The 24157-nt window shown below is 33.8% G+C and overlaps 2 protein-coding genes across 2 annotated transcripts in view; one reads left to right on the top strand and one right to left on the bottom strand.

Annotated features, from left to right (window-relative positions):
* The window catches only part of gro (TLE family member transcriptional corepressor groucho), a 107073-nt gene extending 91870 nt beyond the window's left edge, over positions 1-15203 (bottom strand). Inside the window, exons 1-2 of the mRNA XM_089642139.1 lie at positions 14967-15203; positions 14766-14871 (exon numbers count right to left, since the gene is read on the bottom strand). Of these exons, the coding sequence (XP_089498265.1) occupies positions 14766-14801 (36 nt within the window). The 5' untranslated portion in view covers positions 14802-14871; positions 14967-15203. The remainder of the gene's footprint in view (positions 1-14765; positions 14872-14966) is intronic.
* Positions 15204-17088: 1885 nt separating this feature from the next.
* LOC149425892 (protein fem-1 homolog CG6966) overlaps positions 17089-24157 on the top strand; it is a 220020-nt gene continuing 212951 nt past the window's right edge. The window contains exon 1 of the mRNA XM_089645087.1: positions 17089-17312. Within this exon, the coding sequence (XP_089501213.1) occupies positions 17244-17312 (69 nt within the window). The 5' untranslated portion in view covers positions 17089-17243. The remainder of the gene's footprint in view (positions 17313-24157) is intronic.

Raw genomic sequence — 24157 nt, 5'->3', positions numbered from 1 at the left:
TAGAACACCAGGTTAATATAATCTCCTCATCATCATTATCATGAAAAAGGCCCATTATTATAGAATCTTGGAATACATAAATATTTACAGAGCAATACACCAAATGTCAAAATATTCCGATGCATCAAAATCTACAGTAAAAAATATACTAGCGGCCATCCAAAATGGAACGAAAGATTTGTTTCAAAAGATTTTACACGTGGACGAACCACTCTTCTAAATAATGTTTTTGATACACCGTACATCACGTCTGACCCACAAGACCCTTGCCGCCCCCAAGTGACGTGTGAACAGCCCCTAGCAGTCGCCGCTCCCCGCACTTCCTCTATCGGCGTGTAGGGCGGACATATAGGGGCGGGCGGGGCGGGGGGGGGGGGGGAATCCGTGCCTAGTGAAGCGATCCTTCACACAAAAGCCATACCGAATCGGGAGGAAAACTCGTTATCTTACTTCTTTTCCCATCCGCCATCACCGCGACAAGATATAAGCGAGCAGGCGTAAGCAACTTTTGATGCTGTAAATCCTTTATTTTGTATTCCATTAAACAGGTTCGATGGCCAGGAGCCGTTGCACGTTACAGAGTTCTAACGAAATACATAACATTTGTTGTAGGTTTGTCGTAAAGAAAGAAAAAACCCTAAGAATAAAAGAAATTAAATGTCGGTAACTACTGGCATAAATTGAGCATCGCATACAATTTATACATAACTCCCGTCTATTGGCAAAGTTGGCGACCTTGAATAAAATTCATTCACAATTATTGCCTATTTTCTTCTTAAATTTTCTATGTTAAGGCGAAGCTTAAAGCCAAATCACTATTTTGATTAATCATAACGAATTGGTTTACATTATGAATACCAAAAAATATGCTTTAGATAAATTGAAGGTTTTCCTATCGCTTCGCTTGAGTAGAATACAAATAAATGTATAAATTACTCAATAAAAAATATAAATGCAAACTACTAAAAAAATATTTTGCAATAGAAATGTATGAACGCATAAAGGAAACAACTTTTAAAAATAAAGTATTATAGCTAAGATTATCTGTGACCGTTTCACTTGATTAGCTTTTTTTGCTTTCTTATAAAATTATTTAAAAAATAAATAAAAACCAGTTTTTTGCTTGAATTCGAACGTTTCTAGACTCCGTTTGTCAAGCGATTTTAATGCCTATTACCTACGATATAAGGTATACCAAGAATATACACATTTTTGGCTTGTACCTTCCTCTTAAGGTTAAACGCAACGCTCGTTGTATTCTACGTGTTCACAGATGGCGTTAATTAATTAATTTTGTTTAAATACGCTTTTGCGAGGTATTGCTTTACAGTATTAAGAAAAATTATTTGTTTGCGCCCTCATATACGCAATATGAATATGAATAAATAGTTTTGTCCATATAAAAACTCAATTCTATCGAGAAAGGCATACAAATACAATATTGGATTGAATCATCGGTAAAATATTGTATTTGTGTGCCTTTCTCGAAAGAATTAAGTCTTTAAACGAACAAAACTATTGATTCATATTCATATTCTTTGTGTGTGCCTCTTTTCTGGTATTTTAACTCGTGTTTTGTTGCTCAAAAATTACACTTGTAAAGTAATTCGGGTGGGATGCTACAGTTGTATTGGGTTTAAGATCTAATTTCCCCTCTATCCTATTTAATAAGTTGACCTTTTTGCAATTTTTTAGTCAACAAATCTAAGTTTCTGTTAAATTTAAAATTATTATTTATTATAATTCCCAGTATTCCCAATCAGTAATTCCCAAATATTCTGACTGTCTATATTTAGGAATCGTTTAGTTTTTTACCTATCACCGTGAATTTACTCTTAGGATGGGTTGTTTCGAAAAATTCATCAAATCTCAAAGTTGATTTTCAAGTTCTGTGAAGGTTCTATTCACATTATGTGTTTGAGTGCACAAGGAAAAGGACACTAGAGCAGAAATTTAAATAAGATGCTATTATACTATTATAAACTATTTTACTTGTGTGTGCATCCAATTTATTCCTTATTCTTCTCTGAAAATAATCTTTTTTGCCATTTTCTTAGTTTATATTTATAATAGTTTTAATTTGTTAATCTTTAACCACACAGAAATTTGACCCAAGTCGTACTGTATTTTGAGCATAAATTATTTCCCGTTATATATAAAAGAGTATCATCTGCAAACAGTTTAATTGAACAGTATTTTAAGCGCCGCACTGTACCGTTGATATATAATATAAATAGTAATGGCCCCAATATAGATCCTTGTGCAACTCCTAGGTTCACTGCCTGTTCCACCGATTAGGCGTCTCCAAACTTTGGTTTTTTGTTTTCTATTTTTCAGGTAGTCTTTCAACCATTTTAATTATTTGCCAACTATTCCCATATATTTTAATTTGGATATTAATATGTTCCTGTCTATTGTTTCAAAAGCACGTCGGAAATCAAGAAACACTACTATTGTACACTGATTTTGTTTTTATTATTTTGGGAATTGGCGTAATTAAAGAAGTTTTCCATGAATTTGGGATAATTCCTTTCATCGGTGAATCGTTTATGATATCCTATAGCGGACAGTGCATCTTTTATTATATTAATTGTTTCCCATACGATGATTTCGACTTCATTGTGTTAATAGTTTTCTTTATATGTTTACTAGTAATAATTAATTTGAAGTAGTTTGTATTGTTTGTATTTTCTCGTTGTTCAGCTGTTTGAAGAGTATTTTGTATAACTGGAATGCTTTTATTTAGGTCTTCCACGCTGAGTGCAAAATCGATATTGAATTTGTGCTACTTTATTAGCGTCATCTTCAATCCCATCCGGAAATGAAACTTCTTTACTATTTTGCCCCTGTTTACAGCTTATAATTTCCTTGATTACCTACTCCACACATTATTTTAGGATAATTTTGTGAAACATTAAATTTTTCCACAAAATAATTATTGTTGGTATGTTTGATTTCTTAGTTTTTTGTAATGTTCCCATTTTTGATGACCGGTAAAAAATAAAAAAAGGAATAAATCACCAAAAAACCCATGAAAACATGGTAAAAACCAAATTCATCTGGCAAAACCGAATGAGAGTATCATTGTGAGGAGTAGCGGAAGTCAAGATATCTTAGATTAATATCAAACATAAACGTTGTGAAAAAACCTTTATGAGAATAATGATGAACGACAAGTTTAGTTCGAAACTTTTGAGTAATCTGTTGGTAGAATGGGATACCTCCCACTCAAAATGGTAATAAAAAGCTGGTCCATTCAATATTATTATATATTATGCAGATTATATTTGAAATTGTGAATGATTAATGGAGTAAGAACAAAAATATTAATTCAACCCACTCATCACATACTCTGTGTAAAACTTCTCTCTTCCGACAACTAATAGCTAATAAAAACAAACCAAAAATATCAACAGAAATCTGGTGATGGTTCTGCGTTGAAAAATCCGAGTGAAAGCTACAACAAACATTACTCTATAAGGACTATAAGTTATAAGTTTCGATGACACACCAGGAATCAATATTACAGTTATACGATGAAGTGCCGTGGATTTATTGGACTAGATGAAGTCCCCACGGGTTTTACGCAGTGTTTTTCGAAATCTTGTAGACTCTAATTTTCTTCTTATTTTTTTAAACATCTTTTACTTGTTTCGAGATTGATGACGTTTTGACGTGACCTTAAAAACAATAGTAAGGTCACTGTTTACACGATATTGCAAAAAACCACTACCACCCCACTTTTCTCATCAATTAAGAGGAAGCTACAAGCCAAAAATGTGTATATTCTTTGTATACCTTATACTGTAGGTAATAGGCATTAATCGCTTGACAAACGGAGTCTATAAACGTTCGATTTCAAGCACAAAACTGGTTTTTATTTATTTTGTAAATAATTTTATAAGAAAGCACAAATTAATCAAGTGAAACTGTCACAGATAATCTCAGCTATAATACTGTATTTTTTAAAAGTGTTTTCCTTTACGCGTTCATACATTTCTGCTGAAAAAAATTTTTTTTAGCATTTTACAACAATATTTTTTATTTTATAGGAAAACCTTCAATTTACCTACAGCATATTTTTGGTATTCATAATGTTCACCAATTCGTTATAAAGATTAATCAAAATAGTGATTTAGCAATAAGCTTCGCCTTAAAGAATTTTGATAGTTTTATATGAAATTTTGTACACATGTAAGGCTTTTTTAAAATCATACCACGCCACCCGCCACAGACTCTTTTCATTACATAAATAAATCATTCAATTTACAGGAATCATTACCAAATGGATGTTGAAAAGGGATCTTTCCGGTCACAGTTCAATGGTGATAATAATTGATAATATTAGAATAGATAGAGAACTATGCAGTAATGTCTTATGAACATTTCCTGATCGTCTATGTCTACACCGCAATAGTAAATGAATTCCACTCTTCGTTCACCACAAGCCCCAAATCAACAGTTAGACTCCCCTGCCTCGAGACTTACCGCCGGCTCAAGATATGTTCTGTCGCGGGTTGCTTTAGACTTTAGAGGAAGTGGGAGGCGACACCGCCCATCACCGCAGCCAACCATCTCGCAGCTCCTGCAGCCAGACGACAGCCAATATTCAACTCCTTGCCTGCTATCAGATCTGTGTCAGCGACTATTGATTCCGTCACACCTGTGGACTCTCAACTGATTTCTAGTCGCCAAGAAATGCCATCATCACTGAAGACACTATACGCACCATACAAGCAGCTATTGTGGTATGACTATCATGAAACGGCCCTCCACACTAACCAGGAAATTCTTCTAAAAGTATTAAGATTCAATCGAAAACCTAAGCTATAAATCGCAAAAACTTAAAAACACAGCCCTGATATATGTAACATAAATGCAGGGTGCTGCTAAACAGACAGTGCAGTTTTGAAGGGCCGGCACATCCCGCGTTGTGGGGTAGGAACCTGGAAGGGGTCTCATTGTGTCGGGAGGGTAGTGCCTTTTTTAGTCGTTAGTCTTTACCACGGTTTGGTATGGACAAGACCGGGGCTTCGCCGTCAGCGCGTTTCTTGAAAATGGCCGTTCTTTCTTCGTCACCCAGCGGGCCTTCCGGCTGCACTGGAGCGGTGAATAAAAAAAATTTTCCGTACTGGAAATAATCCAAGGCAACTTCACGAGAGACATCTTCACTCCCCAAAAGTGACCGTGTGGTGTGCGATTTATTTTTTAGGAGAATGCACGAATCGTGACTATCAACGCTCAACATTATGTTTCCAAGGTAGATTTTTTTTTGTTGGACGTCATCTTCACGACTTGATGTACAAAATAAAATAAACCCTCTTTTCTGCTGAATAGCTCTTCAAAACTGCACTGTCTGATTTGCTGCACCCTGTACATAATCCGTCCTGTACACAGACATAGGAATTAATAGACGAGAAGATAATGGCGAGGGGTAAAATCAACTGTTGAAGAACGAAGGGAGTGAAGCTGACTGTGATTCGTCAATAAATCAATCTGACAGTAAATAGGCATCTCGCATTATAATATCACCATTTACTTCTTAAAAGTAAAATCTGCTTTTGAATGAATAGACATTTTTACATGGGAGCGCAAATTACTCGCCACGTTATGAACAAATTTTATTAAGTCCAAATTCGGCAAAAAAATTCGGTTCTATTTTCAGAGTCGAATATTTCGTTTAAGTATTTAGTTAAGACACTTTTATAAATGTTCATAATTTACTTCCCAGCAACCAACCAGCTTTGTGTTTCGCGTCCAGACGTTTCTCGATGTGATAGTAACAACTGATTCATATTATACGATGTGAATATGCTTAAAATAAAGTAAAATAATGCTTATATATGGAATGTAATGCGACAATTGGGTTTATTCTCTTTTTCACATCTATTTTTACAAGTTTTCATAGTACAAGTCAACATTTTGCCGTGTTATTTCGTAAAATGAACCGATGATGCCTCGACCATAGTTCGCACAAGAATGATGACGTCACGTTTTCAAATTTCACTTGAGGCCATACGCGAGCACAGCCGGCTCCAATGGAACCGGTATGGGGAGTGGGGATAATACGCTTTTAATCACTTAGGGCAGGTCTACTAATATTCATATGTCTATGGTCCTGTATATTATTTAGTTAGAGTCTGGCTTGTTTACGGAAAGGAAATTGTCCGCGGCAGTCGGAGTGACAGCTAACAGCTCTAAATGTGTACAGTTGTTTTTGTTGTGGTTAGCGAGTGTCCGATAGCAAACTCTACTATAAACTAGGGTTGGCCCGTCCCAAGAAATTTTCACAAATAAAATAAATAACAGAAATTAACATTAACATCACTACAACGAATCGTTGGGGTTTCCTTTAATCCCTCAATCTTTTGGGAACAGCTTGTATAGGTCTCATAGAAATCGCTGTAATTGTGATAAATATGATCTAAACGGCGTTAGAAAAAGAAAACACGTTTTATATTCAAAAGTAAACGAGATAAGAATTAAAATGTGGACCTCAATGAAACCAAAGATTCCGGCCGCAATTTAAGAAAATAAAACTTTCTGAAACTTTTTTATTATATTTTTTTTATGAAATGACAAAAAGTGAGGTTGACATTAACGTTTTTAATAAGTTTGTCTAATAAAACGTGTTATTTTTATTTCATTATCGGTAATTTTATTTAGAAAAAAGTAAAGGGGATATTTAAAACTTTTTTATGTTTACATTAAAAAACACGTGATGAAACAAAAACTTTATTAACTGGTTTTTGTAGGTTAGGTTAGGATAAAAAAAAATTTCATCGTTTCTAATGACTCTATATCACTTTAAGTGTTGAATTGTCACTGTGTTGAGTTATCGTGGAACCGAAAATTATTATATTTAAAAAATTATTATTGTTTCTGAGAATAAAATGATTAAGTTCATTTCATCACCTTTCAAATACAGTTTTTAGTTTCGGATATGTTCCCGACTTCAAATAAATATTCCATCATTTGGATTTTATTGCAAAGCACAAATATTTTGACCTCCTGACAGAATATGCCAGAGGTCTGAGGAGTTAAAAAGTAAGGTAACTTAAATCGCATTAAAAATCCCGTTGAATTTGAAATGCTTATCAGTCTGTGGTGTTCTAACCGCCTGTTGTGGTACACGTGATGAGACAGGATTATGTTCGAAGCCAGTTTGTTATGCATAATGCTGCGTATGCATTTGCGAACCGAAACGCAAGCCGAGCCTCGAATTGTAGGAAACGAACGAAGCAACCGCATGCGGCGTTTCGCGCAATTTTCTGTTGCTTTCTGTTCGCATTTCGGTTCGCAAATGTATACGCAGCATAAGATACAATACGTTATCCAATTCAGTCGCACGATCCAAAAACCAGTAAGTCCAATTTTACACACAGAATAATATTATTCATCAACATTTGAAAAATAGTTTCTAAATAAATATTTACGATGTAATAAATTTAAAAGACTTTTGCTTCGGCGCATTAGGCTATAAGGTATTCTCACAATAAAATTATCGTCCATGATGTAATAATATTTTAAAACGCTAATAAAATTGTCATTAACGTCAATTATTGTTAATCAATATACCTCCGCCGACGGAGCGAATTTGAATATTATATATGTTGGAAATATTTATTCAGGATTCTGTCTGTCAATGCCAGAACATTAAAAAAGAGATATTTTTATGGCGTCATCAACAAATCCGCTAAGATAAAACGTCAGGACGATAAATTTTTCGACATGTAAACATCCGTCGTAGCCTATAACAACTCAGAGCGCCTAATTAAAACTACAGAAACAAACTGCCCTCTCGACTCCGAGACGAACCTTTCATTTAAATTGGCTATGTGGTAAAATTAAAATAATAATTAAATTAACTGAATTTGTATTAAGTCGACACCAATACCCTAAAATAACGTCAGAATCTTAACGACGTAAGTGAAGAAGACGTCTACAAAATTATGCGACGGTGTATTGGACGGACCTGCGGTCGAATTCGCCCTGGCAAATAATCTAAAATTAAGTGTGAATCTTAACGTCGCACAGTGGGCTGAAAATCGCCTTTCATAGACATAGAGACTTGAATTTTCAAGGGTATTTTTTTGGCTAGAAATGGATTCTGCTGATCATCACTATGCTAAAAAATTTCGTACGAAGCAATTGCGTGTACAAATGAAGGATTATCATTTTTTAAAGAAAAAATTGTATGGCACTGACATTAAAAATGAGGCTATCTCTGGAATCATAAGGTTGGCCATTCTATCCTTACACACAGATATACTACTATTTATTTGTATTTTTTGACATACTTCGTATTGTGGCGCAACTTGCGATTTTTTTTTTAAATCCTCAATGTTGAAAAAAACACTTTTTAATGTTGATGATTCATTTTAATGCTTAAATGCTTTTAGGCTTGCAGTGTAAATAAAATATTGTAAACTAGACAAAGCATACTCATATGTAAAGCATTTAAGCAAATGAATCATCAACATAAAAAAGTTTTTTTTTATGTTGATTAAAAAAAAAAAAAAAATCGCAAGTTGCGCCACAATACGAAGTATGTCAAAAAATACAAATAAATAGTAGTATATCTGTGTGTAAGGATATAATGGTCAACCTTATGATTCCAGAGATAGCCTCATTTTTAATGTCAGTGCCATACAAATTTTTCTTTAAAAAATGATAATCCTTCATTTGTACACGCAATTGCTTCGTACGAAATTTTATAGCATAGTAATGATCAGCAGAATCCATTTCTAGCCAAAAAAAATACCCTTGAAAATTCAAGTCTCTATGTCTATGAAAGGCGATTTTCAGCCCACTGTGCGGCGTAAGTGAAGAAGGCGTCTACAGAAATATTCGGCGCGCGGCCAGGCGTTTGACGTTCCAACGGCCGAATTTGTCCTAGCATACCTAGAAAATTGATCTTTCCGCGGAGTTTGTCATTGTCATTCTGATAATCTTATTACTAAAATCTCAGATGCTTCGAAATTACCTCGGGAAGTTATCTATTCATCATCTAGAAAAATAAAATTTTGTGCTTACCGCTAATTTTATAAACCGTTTTACGTAAAACATTTCAACGATAAGGTGCTGTTTTTATTAATCTTAAATATAAATAACTTACTTCCGTGGGTATCGGTCTGAAAAAAAAGATATTATAGTTACGAATTCGTTGGAATTAATAAAATTGTGAGCCTCTAGAAAACCCCCCTTATTAATCTTGTGTCGCCATTTTTTCAGAGATGTGCAAAATGGGTACCCAAAACCATTTGAAATGCAAAATGGAAATGGGTCAGAACTTTTCCATTTTAAAATGCAAAACACAAAATGGTTTTTAGAAAAGCATTTCAAATGCAAAATGCAAAATACCTATTTTCAAAATGCATTGAAAATGCAAAATGGTTTCTCGGGTCAAACAATTAAAATAATTACAGAATTTTTAAACAATTTTGTCATTTAATAATGGACATCAATGTAGAACAAACATATTACATGATGGTAAATCCTTAAACACCACGACTACAGATTATGAAACCACAAAAAATTTGAGCAAGTCTAATGTTGCCAACGTAAAAACATAGAAACTGCTAACTAACATTTAATATTACAGCGTCATGGCCGGGGCCCCATGTTTAGTATTTGAATCAGTATTTTTTGTAATGGTATCATTCAATTGCCAGGGCTCCTACCAGGGAGCAACTTGACAAATGTAAATTATCTCTCATAGCGAGGTTGAGGACCGACTGATATTTGGGGCTTGTGAAAAAAAGATGAGTGGAGATAGTAGGAAGAATGTTGCAAAAAAGCATTTAAAATGGAAAATACATTGAAAAAAGCATTTAAAATGCAAAATGGAAAATACCCATTTTGCATTTTGCATTTCCATTTGAAATGGATTTATTTGAAATAAAGCACATCTCTGCTTTTTTTACATTAGCGCGCTCCCTCTAAAATTTGTATTTACATACTCCCTTTCAAATTATTATGCATATTAATTAATAAGTGTTTTAATCATAATTGTAGGTTTCAGAACGTAAAATACTGGATTCCAGTCAGAAAAGGGAAATAAAGTTGCGCAACTGCTCCGTTTAAAACTTCAAGGTTATTTTTTACAGTATTTTCAGCTCGCAATGAAAATTCCATGGTGAGCTATGGAGCTTTGAAATATCAATGTAACAGTAAAAAAAATGTGGTAAAACGCCACATTATTCAGTAAGCTAAATAGTATTGACACCGGTACCAAAGCTGGGTGTATATTTTTTATATAAAATCAAAATGACGCCACAAAGTAATTTCGAACTATTGATTAATATTAATGTATATTATTATTTGAAGCTAGGTGTTACTAGTTATCTGGTGTATCTTACGTTTTTATCATCTGTATGCCTTTTAAATATAATGTGCCATTCTATGTTCAATGTTTAATTATTAAACGTATGAATTTAGATTAGGTTTGGATTCTCGACAGTACATTTTTTTTTTGAAATTTATATATTAGAATACTTTTTTTATAAAATATGATTTAATAATGTGAGCCTCACTGGGTGCTGGAACTTCGCTGTTCTGAACATACAGCAACTCTACTTAAAAATTACATATTACCAAAAAGACAAACTAATCAATCATACTGCAAAGACATAGACATAAAAAAATGACTCTGAAAACAAATACCACCTATGGACAAAGACGTTGTTATAATCTGTTTCTAAATTTTTAAAATCTAATTGAAAAAGACATTAACGACATTCCTGACAAAAAAATTAAACAACTTAAAATTCACACATGCATGGCCAACAAAGGCATTATAATATAATATAATCAGAGATGTGCTTTATTTCGAATAAATCCATTTCAAGTGGAAATGTAAAATGCAAAATGGGTATTTTCCATTTTGCATTTTAAATGCTTTTCTCAATGCATTTTCCATTTCAAATGCTTTTTTGCAACATTCTTCCTACTTTCTCCACTCATCTTATTTTCATAAGCCCCAAATATCAGTCAGTCCTCAACCTCGCTATGAGAGATAATTTACATTATTTGTCAAGCTGTTCCCTGGTAGGAGCCCTGGCAATTGAGTGATACCATTACAAAAAATACTGAATCAAATACTGAACATGGCCGACGCTGTAATATTAAATGTTAGATAGCAGTTTCTATGTTTTTACGTTGGCAAGATTAGTCCCGCGCAAATTTTTTGTGGTTTCATAATCTGTAGCCATGGTGTTTTTGGATTTACCAGCATGTAATATGTTTGTTCTAGATTGATGTCCAATATTAAATGACAAAATTGTTTAAAAATTCTCTAATTATTTTACCTGAGAAACCATTTTGCATTTTTAATGCATTTTGAAAATAAGTATTTTGCATTTTGCATTTGAAATGCTTTTCTAAAAACCATTTTGCATTTTCAAATGGAAAAGTTTTGACCCATTTCCATTTTGCATTTCAAATGGTTTTGGGTACCCATTTTGCACATCTCTGAATAAAATGCCTTTGTAATATATGAGGACAGATAACTTTTACTGCATAACAACACACTCCACGACTGTATTTTATACAGTAAAAGTTATATGTCCGTTATAAAATAAAATAAAAGAAAATAAATGAGAGAGAGATAGAGAAGAAATAAATAAAAAGAAAAGAGAGAGATAGAAAAGAAATAAATAAAAAAGAAAAGAGAAAATATTATAATATAATACCTTTGTAATATATTATATTGCGGAGAGGTAACTTTTACCGTATTTTTCTGTTTTCTTTTATTTATTTCTTTTCTATATGTCTCATTTTTTTTCTTTATTTTTTTTTTTACTTTTATATCTTTCAATTCTACTTATCTCTTTAAATTTCTTTTTTTTTTCTTCTAATTTCTTAAGATATTAAAATGAGATTAAAAATAATAAAAATTAAAAACAAATTTGTACATGGTATTGACCTTTTCACCAAGCATGACTTGTGTTCGGTAACCGCTGTGAGAAATGAACTTGGTTCTTATGACTGCCGGTCAAGCATTTTACCCACGGAGCTATCGACCCATCCAAACAGTATACAAATGTTTGCATATTTGCTGTGATTTTGCAATTTTGACCAATGTTCCTTTGAATACTAAGTCCGTCGTCCCACGGGTCAGTAAGCAATCGATATAAACCAAATGCTGTAAGATCCTGCGCAGAAAAGTTCCACACTCAACTGCGCTGCAGACCGTTACTATAGCAAACTTAATTTTATACGCAAGGTCTTCTTGCAGCATTCGGTTTATATCAACAGCTTACCGACCCATGGGACAACGGGTTAACTTAAATCTTGTAAAATTAAGTAAACCTTATATGAAGTATTATAAAAGATATTTCTAATAAATTAACAAATAAAAATAATTGATACAGATTATTGATTTATTTATTAGTTATAACCTGTTGAAGGTCAGAGCAGAAAATAAAAAATATTTTATCAGCCTTCAGAGAGGCGCCATTCATAAAAATCAGAAGTGGAACCTAACGTTTTACTAGCCCAAACGACGCTGATTTTGTTTTTCATAAATTTTTCGAAGCATTGCAAATTATTTTAAAAAGGATAATATTAGAATGCTCACATATTCTCTGGAGACCCATCGGCAGTCCTCTTGTTAATGTATAGATCTTCAAGCATTTCTAGTATTGAAATGTGAGTTATCAGTAGGCTCTATGAATTTGAGCTCAATCTAGTCGAGTTTCCTACCCTTGGGCTTTGATAGTTTATTTTAAAGTTTATTACATATACATTATAATAATATGAAAGAGAGGAAATCAATATTATCCTTAACCGAATATAATTTTCAAAATATTATATGTATATAGGAACTAGCGTCATTGATCCCTTCGGCACCGGTGCGTAGTCGGGATACACGCCAAACGCGTGCCCAACATTTGTACACGGTTGACATTTGTCACATGAGAACGGGTCGCTTCTACGATTCGTTCTTAAGTTCAACAGCTCGGCTGTGGAACGAACTGCCGGCCTCTGTGTTTCCTCCCTCCTACAACATGGGACTCTTCAAGACCCATGTTCACTCCTTCCTCTCCACAAAAAGACCCTCCACACAGCATCCCCAAAGATGACATAGGCCCTGAGGGAAATTATTTTCTTCAGGGCCTCCTGTGTGGAGTTAATATAAAAAAATAAAAAAAATATATATATATCATTGGAGGACAAAATGCAACACTTTTTAATTTTGAATTCAATGATGAAACCTTTTCAAGTGAAAAATATACATTTTCTTTATTAATGTTAGTATATATCATGAGTTCATCTTCTACCATTCCACTTATATTCAAATATTAGTCAACACTATTTAATCATGCCCAATTATCACAGGAATTGTAAACAAATTACATTTTTCAAAAATTCATGCTAATGGTGCTAAAATTTAAAATATAATGATACTAAAAAATATAAATATAGAAGTAATTTTGAAATATAGAAATTAGTTGAAGAGACGATAAATAAAAGTGACCCGGTGTAAGGCAAGAGTCAGTGCCCCATACGGTATTTACACTGTCCGACTGTCTGTTGAACTGCTGAACCATCGATGTACAATACCCGATGTACAATACCCGATGTACAATACCCGATGTACAATACCCGATGTACAATACCCGATGTACAATACCCGATGTACAATACCCGATGTACAATACCCGATGTACAATACCCGATGTACAATACCCGATGTACAATACCCGACATGCTGAGTACTCTTTCCACTGCGCATCGACCACCTCCATGATAGTATATTTATATACTTGTAAGGAAAAACTGATTGTAAAGCTCTCTTTGATAGTGAGGACCTAGTGGTAATGGGAGTTGCAACAAATTTGTCATGTGTCGGATAATACTAGATTTGCATCTGAATACTATTGCATTCAGAAATCATCACCAAAAGTATAAGATTTTATTGAAGGTATGTTGGTAGCAAACTTTACTTGTTTTCTGCGACTACTACATTGAAAATGTCATTTCAACGAGGGTTGATTTTTACCTTGGATGCTGATCCAGGAATATTTATTTTGTGATCAATCTTCAAATTGTAAAGCTGTTCAAAGGCATTGCCCACCAAAAAAGCTTCAAATACATACCCATAGCGAAAAGTCGTCCATGTGACTCGAATGGTTTTCTTGATTCATGAACTTGTAAGATTAGAATTTTAGTTCGGCCTATAAGGATAACACAATTCACATTTCACTTGGATCTATCTACCCCACAGAATTCACTGGTAAAGGGTAGGGTTCTTATAAAATACTTGTTCTTTGAAGTTAATATTTGATTTTGTAAAACGATGGATAGGGAGTATAATACTCAAGTTTTAAAATAATAATATAACTCTTTTTGAACCAATACTTTGCTTCTAACGTTGTCCTAACTGTCAACTGCACAATGAATGCTCTAATGATATTCAGGTTCAAATACCAGGCAACAATAATGATAGTTTTGTTGTTCAAATTGAACAATATTATGATTTCATTTATTAGAAAAGGTACTATGTTTTAATTATTCTTATGTTGTAGGCATTGTAGATGTTAGACAGATAGAAATTTAATCGGTTTGGATCAGTAACCAAGTTAACCTGAGCACATGTTTATACATAAGTAAACTGTAAGATTATGTTTATCTTGGGGTGAAATCAAACCTCAAAACTGAAGTCCCATGAACAAAACAAAGTCGAATTTTAGTACGTAAGCTACCAAATATCATAAAAATAATTACAAAAAACACATTTAGAGATAATTATATTGACTTACCGAGGCTGCAGGATGCCTTGCCGGCGTTGGATACATCGTAAATGCAGGCACTTATAACGTTAGATATGAGATCAGAAGGCTTAACCTATCAATCACATTTCAAATTCTGCAAACAAAAGATACACATTTCGATCAAACTTTTACAAATATGGATTACACATATTATTTTAATTCACAAAATTCCACATCAATAAACGTCACCTTGTCACCATAAACACAATACCCGCACAACAGATTTCATAAAACACAATCGTGAATTAATCACGTAATGTTTTCGACAGGAACGTAAAAAAATCCATTATTTATCTGCGGAGTCAAATTATAACGCCAAAAATATGCATTTCATACTGAAAGAATACAGTAAACCCATATTTAATTTTTGAAATAAGTGCAACATCTCCCGATATTGTCCACGCCGCTGAGCGAAAGGATTCGGGAAAATAACAGTAATGCGCTATATTGGCAGCATTGACTATTCCATAGAAGTAGACGAAGAAGATGATAGATGCGCCGTTTTTATTTATGCGGAAAAATAAAGCGCGGGCTTTAAAAAAGTACTCGCTTTCTTGAACTGAAAACTATTAAAATATGGACAATAAGTGACATTATTGTACCGTTTAGCAAAATTAATTTAAAACTTTTTTTATTCATTTAAAAATAGGTTATTGCATTGATATCACACTCAAAATATTCAACTCTAAACTTAAAAAATATTTTGTTGTTTTGAATACAACGACTTTTTTTGTATTGTAGTAAAGAGTGAAATTTTGTACAAAATAAAGGTTAACATGTTTAAAAATTATTTGCTTTATAATTATTATGAATCAGAAAAAACAATACAAAAAATTGTTTCACATTTAAATTTCCTTTTATTCAAACCAACAGTGAAAACATGAAATGGTCCGCAACAGAACGAGACTTGACAATAATAAACCTTGCTAAATGTAAATTAAGTTTGTCCGTATTCTACTAGATGTCTCTATTTTACATTTTAATATGGATGCCTTCCAGAAATAAATTCTATTGTAAAAATTTTCAACATAATTTATTATCACGACTAGAATATGTACGTACTTCTTTTTTTGTTATGTAGGAAAATGAACACATATCATTGGAGAAAGATTCCGTATCACAAAAAAGATAGATAATTTTAATATCCGTAGTGAGAAAATCTTATCGCCATGTCTTTCTTAATATTATAATTTATTATTTTGTACCAAGGTACAAAACCATTTTAATGTTATTTGAAAAAAGTTCTCTTTTATTTGATGTCTATGTGAAATGTGAAGCATAGTTCGTATATGCTGAATAGTTTACTATCGCTGGCAACTAATAGTAAGTTTTTGGCAAAATTTTATTTCTATGCAATTGCTATTGAAAACGTCAGTTTTTTTCAACCAACGGACGAGCAAGTGAGCCAGAGTTTCTTGATACTTTTTACTTTTATGGCAAAGGTTTATAAAGCACTTTTTGGTAATTATTTACCTACGACTACCGTTTGAGAAAATATTCCGTACATGTTAGGTTAGGTTGGATTAGGTAGAATTAAATCACAAACCAGTCTATACAAACCTAGCGTAGCCCACAAACTACTTGAAAACTGGGATATAACTCTAAAGGGGACGCGAGCAGGCGTTATTAAAGGGGCAATTTTTTGTAGTAGTAAAAACGGTAGTCGTAGGTAAATATTTACCCACTTTTTTACAAAGGCAATTCACCCAAAAAAGAATGCATTGTTTACAAACCCTTCTTTTCCCTGTTAATTACATAGAAACATCTGTCCGCGTTTGTACAATGTGCATATAGACAAATGGTCTGGTCTTAGTAGTGTGAGAATATAAAATACCAAAAAATATATCTTTTATGCTTCAATTGTTAGATGAGGTATTCATTTGTTCGTCGGTTTGCAAATAGAGTGCGTCTGATGAATTCTAAATTCATACAACGTATTATTGTAAACGAAGATGATCAGGGCAAATTTATTTTTCGGCACGTCACTGAAATCTGGTAAGCACTAATCACTATTGTTGCGCTGTCTCTTTTCCGCACTTTGATGTTCATATAAAAGAGTGATCGACTATACTTTTCTAAACGCCCTGGTTTTGTAACCGTTTAAAAATCGTCAGTGGATTTGTTAAACTTAGTAAACGAGTCTTTTCATTTTGATAGCTGTGCATTATCTCAACCAACAGCACATTTTATATTTTTATTGGGTGGTTAACTTTTAGTGGACTTGTTTTTTTGAAGACTGCCTTGCCGGATTTCGCGTTGTTGCTGCTTGAAGCGGCGTGAACTAAAATTAAAATGGCAGTCAGTTATTTTGCAGCTGTTGGCGCGCACTTCTCCCGACTGCACTCCGGTGCTTAGATTATTGTGGTTTGAATTTACAAAGAAATCTAATGCAAATATATGTTTTTGAATAGTGTGTGCTACGTATGAAACTATTTTACTGGTGATTGGTGATTTGTGTTTGTTACGATGTTTAACATGGATCATAAGAGCGTCGTTTACAATGCAGCCCGCGACGGAAATCTCAATAGGCTAAAAGTGAGTATTTTCATTGTGTTGGATTTACCCTCGTTCAAAAATAATTCGATAAAACTTTGACTGCATTGGTTTCCAGTGGGATTTCAGTAATCTGATTATTCTAGCTTTGTCGCATTTTTAATTGTTACGAAACCAGGGGTTATTTTTGGCATAAAAATATAACTTTGTAAACAAAATTATCTGTGTATGATATATCATCGAATGATTAGCGGACATTTAGACGAAAGTAGTAATGTCGGATTATTTACAGATCTTTGTCGCCTCTTTAATTATAATTCCGGTTAATAAACGTTTACAAGAGCTCTCTTTTCCCATAATCGCAAGCTAGTCGACCCTTCATGTCATTGGCGGCTGGCTAGCGAACTAGTGAGACCAGTATTTTTTTATTCAATTTAAAAATAATGTATACTTTACATCTGCACGAAACGTAGATTATTCAATGTCAAATCTACATATTATTATTATTAGTGTGTAAAATTCTGTTGTTATACCTTAAAATAATTTGATAAATCTAATATCTGACAGATGAGTTAGATACTTTAACGACGCGACGGTCCTCGACCTTGTTTTGCGAGCGTGGTTGGCTATTTTTGTAAAAATGAATATCGGGTTTGAGAAAATACAAGTAATCTGTTATAAAAGTTGATAAGAGGGCACCCACAGTCCCACACGCGTACGGTTAAGTCAGTTAATTAATTAATTGATTCTCATTAAATAATCCGTAGCATAATATTGCGGCTAGCGGTAAACCATAATTATTTACATTGTATTTTTTCTTACAGTTTTGAACAAAATATGTCAACAAACACGGCCTCTTGTAAATTTATTAATATTTGCAATTATTTTTCTTGTACAAAACACAGATACAGACTGTAATTACCGGTCATTATTTAACTAACCGCCGTACTTTTAGGCACAGATTATGGAAATTACACTCTTGTTTCAACAATTACTACAAGAAACAATTATTTACATGCACAAAATATGTTGTTCAATCCTTAGTTTGAGTTATTTAAGTAATTTATGCGTATTTAGATTGAAACGAAACTTTCGCAAGTGTCACTCGATACAAAAAGGTTCTAAATGGCGGTAAAGAGAACGTTTTATCAGGTAAATTTTGAACTTTGATTGACCAAAAATGGAATTATAATGCATCTTCTACAATCTATCCCGACGCAAATTGTTGTTTCTTGTAGTAATTAAGTTGAAACGAAGTAATTTCTATAATCTGTGCCTATTTGAAATGCGGCGGTTAGGGAAATATTTACCGTAATGATTGCTTTCTGTGAGGTTAAAAAAAAAAATTTAAAATTTCTACGACGAGTTTAAACTACTATAATATGCCCTAATTTCGTTTATGAGTACATGACAGAATCATAGTATTTAGGTCATACGGTTATCATAAATTTACTTGTTGTGTGGTATATATTTTTTAAATTAATCTATCCTAAAAAACTAATCACCGAAAGAAAAGTTATTTAGATAACTGAAATAACCTTTTATTCGATAAGACCGCATAAATTATTATTTCTTTCGGGACCTAATCAGGATTGATAATAAATTTTGAATTTCTATGAAGGTTTGGTTTAATCTCAAGGAAATTGTGGAATCACACTTTTTTTTTATTGTTTTACTCATTGACAATATAGGGCAACCATAGACGAGAGATTTTAGTCGCGACGACAGTTGGAAACTTTTGCAAAATTCAAACGAATACAAAAAAGTCTCCACAGTGTCGCGTCGCTCGTGTGCGCACCTTTAATATTTACAACGTAATGGATTTTTATATCCGCAACTGTTGCAACGCAAATGTCGCCGCGACTAAAGTCTCTCGTCTGCGGGCGGTCTTGCTTTTCTGTTGTTTATGAGTTGAATTCGTAGTACTCCATTTAATAATGAAGAAATTAAAAATGTAATTCATTATTTTTGTTTACGTCACGTTTGTTATTTCAATTTTAATTTTTTTTAATTTTATTAATACAAGACTTAGAGGGTACGTATGGTTTTTGTGATATTCCACCCTCCATGCTAGGGATGACCCTGTGTTATGGCGGGTGAATTTTACAGTTTGAACAGAATTTATACATTACTATGATATGAAAAATAAAAATAAGAAAAATGATGAAAAGCTAGTTTGGGTTGCAAGAAGAGAATGGAGAAGATAAAGAATTATAAGAAGATTATAAGATCTATTTACTAATAATTTGAGTAATTATTAGTAAATAGATCAGAAAAATTATTTATTTACACACTATACCACTAAGTTAGGGAATAAGGATTATGTTATGTTATGTATTATATGATTATGTGTTTAATGTTATAATAAGTTATGTTTTGTCTGAAAGGTGATTAAATTGATATAGTGTAGTGTAGAATGAATGGGTATTGTAATTGTAATGTATTCCGTGTGTAAGGATCCATTTCGTAATTTGTTTTTTAAAGGAATGGGGTTGGCTCACGGTTTTTAGGTTTTCAGGGATAAAATCAACAAGCTCTTTTAAATACCTAGGTTTATAATAATTTAATCCAAATAATAAAAGTGTTGTAATAACCTGATATTACAGAGACAGAATATATATTCATATCCAGTCAAATTCGCTTATAAAAACTCTGCTTTCAACGTTTTTCCGCACATAGCGCCATTTGGCTCAGTTTATGTTTTTCACAATAGGTATCCACTTATAATTAACTAATTTTCTGGTACCATTAATTAGTTTATGTTTTTCACAATAGGTATCCACTTATAATTAACTAATTTTCTGGTACCATTAATTAGTTTATGTTTTTCACAATAGGTATCCACTTATAATTAACTAATTTTCTGGTACCATTGATGTCGTTATGAAAGGTACCTCTAAATGTAGTTAATAACCAGTACTTATTTCACAGAGCACGTGCCCATCTTTCATTTTCTTATAGTATTTTTTTCGTTTTTGGAACACATAAACCCATCTGCACGCTTTCTCGACCCCCTAAGCATAGGGATATCTGTAAGGGTTTTATCTATAACTAGCTGACGTTTACCCGGCGTTACTGGGTCCTCATTCGACGTAAACCGTCGCAGACTTTTCTGTCTTTTTAAGACATACAATTCTGTAGTACATTATTTTGATGTATCTCATAAGGTTTAGCCAGCTTTAGCTATATTAGCGCCCGAAAGTATATTTTTTACGACCTAATACAAAACAACAATTTTTATCTAGTTTCTATAAATATAATATGCATTTATTATATATAAAAACCTTCCGGAAAAAAAATCTTTAAATGATAGTGAAAACCCTATCAAAATCCGTTGCGTAGTTTAGAAGAACTAAGCGCACAAACAGGCAGACGCGGAAAGCGACTTTATTTTATAATATTTAGAGATGTCGGAAACACGTCGTCGTCCCCGAGCACCACTGCAGATGGCCAACAAATACAACAACAGACGTCGATTAAGTATATTTAGTCGGCCTGAACTGCTGTTTGTTCGGCAACAATGACAAATTACCGACATTATCGATATAACATTTATCGACGTGCTTGTGTTAGGAGGCCTTGTGTCCTTGATGTCTACAGGAACTGATGTCCACTTCTTTCAGAAGTGTAGTATTAATTATCATTATTAATTATCAATAATTATCAGTCAGCATCAAGGCTTAGGATAAGGCATAATCATCGATGTTATGAAGGTAAACCAGGTGAATGTACATATTGCAATTTGTGTCATTTATATCTGCAGACTGAGAGGGATATCGTCTTCCGATGTCGCATTGGCTTCAGACTCATTGTCACTGACTAGGTCACTATTTTCATCGTCCTGCTCGCTGCGATTACGTCTATTTTGATCGCCCTCTTTTCATTCTTTTGCAACTACCACACTCTGAAAAACTACTCTTTTAACATTGTTTTATCCTTATTTTCTTTAATTCGTTGCTCCAAAATAGTCTAAAACATAAAACAAAATAAAACTGATAAATACCAATTTAATGAACCTGCCGCTGAGAAGTCTGTTATGTTTATGAAAGTTCACGATGGATCTGTCTGCAAAGCCTATAACAAAGATTTTTTCATAAACATATAAAATTTTCGAGGGTTGAATATAGGATTTATGGAATGGTCAACTGGAACACGCGAACTAAATGTTTGATTGTGTAGTGTGTAGAGGTATTTGGGTTGATACTGAGTGGGTAGTCTCCTTTGTTGTCGCCATTGTGGGGGGGGGATTTAACTATCCCAATTTGGGCTAGTACGGGTCAGGGTGACCCACAGGGATCGTTCTTGGATCAACCCATTTTGATCATAATAGGTACTACATTGTTAAACATCAATTAAATCCTTAGATGTCATTGTATTTAATCTTTTTGGCCTACTATGGTAATTATTATTTTTTGGATATTATAGATATTTAAAGGCATTTCTTTAGTACGATTGATAATGATAAGGGGAAGCAAACATACGTACATTATTTGTCTCATTATTATTTAGTGGGTAAGAAAGAGTTGCAGTATTATTTTGGTAAATAACGAACGTTATATAACTTCCTTTGCCATGCCGTAACCGTGGGAGTTATAAAAGCGACTACCTTCCCAATCCCCATCTCCTTCCCCCCCACTACCTTCAGCCTCACAACATACCCCATTGGGGATGCCATAGTCTCACTGGCCCTAGACGGTTGGGAGCAGTCTTGTGCGGTTTCACATTAAAAAAAAAATTATTTGTAAATCGCATCTTGAAATTGTATTAGGTTCTCTTGAGGAAAAGGATGGAGTATGAAGGACCGGAAAGAAAAGAGCCAGAAGATTGTTCCATAAGTCCATACTGAAGGAAATTGCCGAGAGGTTCAAGGATATCGTATTATTATTACACGCATGTCCTTAATCCTTACCACTTTATTATAAAGTTTTAATAATGTTAATATCTTTATAAACAAGGTACCGAAGAATAGCAGTTCGACCTATCCAACCTCTCATTTGTGTATACACATGACCACCTTATTTTCAAAGGTCAGCGAACAGGAAATCAAAGTATTGAACCTCAATAAGGAACTTGTCCTTAGCTGTCAAAGTCATTCCTAATATGCGCTCAATTCAGGAAGACCCAAGTCTTTATTTGCCATAAATTTTATAATGATTAATGAATCGTTATAGACTACTACTTTTAATGGTCAACCCGGAAATATTGGCATGACCAAAAAAGGCTTCTCAAAAATTTTAAATAACGATTAACGTTTTTTTAGATTTTAGGAAGGGGAGGAATCTTAATCAGGGTTCTGTTTAAGATTCCTCCTTCTATTCCTGAGCTATGATAAGTTTAAGGCCGCTCCCTCACGGGTCGGTAAGGAATCAATACACCGGGTGCAGTGAGGTGCGCGATACCGAGAGCGCTCCGTTCCATATGTTTGTATCGGAGCCCGTACACGGGTCGGTACGGCGCGGAATCAGTGTTGCGTGCTCCCACTGCCCGCATTCTCGCTGTACGGGGCGATGTTGATTTTATACAGATTCGTTTATTGATTTTATACTGAGTGCATTTAATATCCAAATAGTATAAAATAAAGTCGCTATCCGCGTCTGTCTGTGCGCTTAGTTCTTCCAAACTGTGCAACGGATTTTGATAAGGGGTTTCACTATCATTTAGAGAAATTCTTCCGGAAGGTTTATGTATGTCATACATGCGCATTATATTTACAGAAAAGTCGATGTTTTGTAATCAAGTCGTAAAAAATATATTTTCGGGCTCTTACATTGCGATCGCTGGCTAAAACTTATGAGATTCATCAAAATAATGTACTACAGAATTGTACATCTTCAAAAGGCCTACAGAAAACGCCGGGTATAAGTCAGCTAGTATCATCGATATATATAAATCTAGTATGAAAGAGCAAGGAAGAAAGTGTGAACGGTTATATACATTTTCCAGTGTCTCTTCTTCATCACCTGTTGACTATTATTCCGCCATACAAACCTAATTAATGTTATAAAGACATTATATTATGTTAAAATAGTCTCCTTATTGATAATGCGACCTGCCGATATCTGCATTTCCACTTTCCGGCATCTTGCTCCTTCCACTTTCCACTCAAATCATTGTTGCCTGAATTTAGTGATTGTATTCTATGAAAAAATGTGTAATAATGATTGATATTTCAACAACACGTTATTTTGGTTACTGTCCTGTAAAAGTTAAGCCTCATTCATAAGGAAGTGAAATGTGCAGCGCCGAGACTTTTATCGCGTGGGAATTGGCGCTCGGCCATTCACACCGAGTGCTAGACGCTTTTTGGCTGCAAGTGCGCTATAATTTGACGTTTATGCTTCGATCACGTACGATGCTCGCGTTTTTATCGTGGAATTTCGAGCATACGAAGTTCCAGGGCATCGATTCTCGACGAAATCATAACACTCGAACAACGAGTGGTTCAAACCACTCGTTGAGTTTTCACGGAATGAGTTTTGACGTTTGGCGTATGCAAGTATGTACATGCGAAGAGAGTCAAGAATAAGAATTTCGACCAATCTATGTACTTTCTACGGCGATTTCAAGCGGCCTGGATTGGAGAATCGATACCCAGCTCTCAAAATGATACAATTACGTATTAGATTTCTTTCAATTTAATGTTTTTAAATTTGCGTTGATCTAATTTTAAATCCGTTATGTGCATAAGTTAGTATAGGTATCGCAGCTGGAGTTGACACTAACACAATACTCACGCATATGCATTGCTTGCACCCAGTAGGTTTCAAATTTGTTATTGAAAAAGAAAATCCAGTGTAATTGAAAAAAAAAATTTGTACAATAAAAAGAACGCACAGTAAAACTTTCGACCTTCAATTAGCCAATATCTCTGCTGGACATACGACCTA

The sequence above is a fragment of the Hesperophylax consimilis genome, chromosome 2, assembly GCF_061612785.1.
Source record: "Hesperophylax consimilis isolate HC1 chromosome 2, BYU_Hcon_1.0, whole genome shotgun sequence".
In the NCBI taxonomy this organism is placed as follows: Eukaryota; Metazoa; Arthropoda; class Insecta; order Trichoptera; family Limnephilidae; genus Hesperophylax; species Hesperophylax consimilis.
This window is presented reverse-complemented; position numbering and strand designations above follow the sequence as displayed.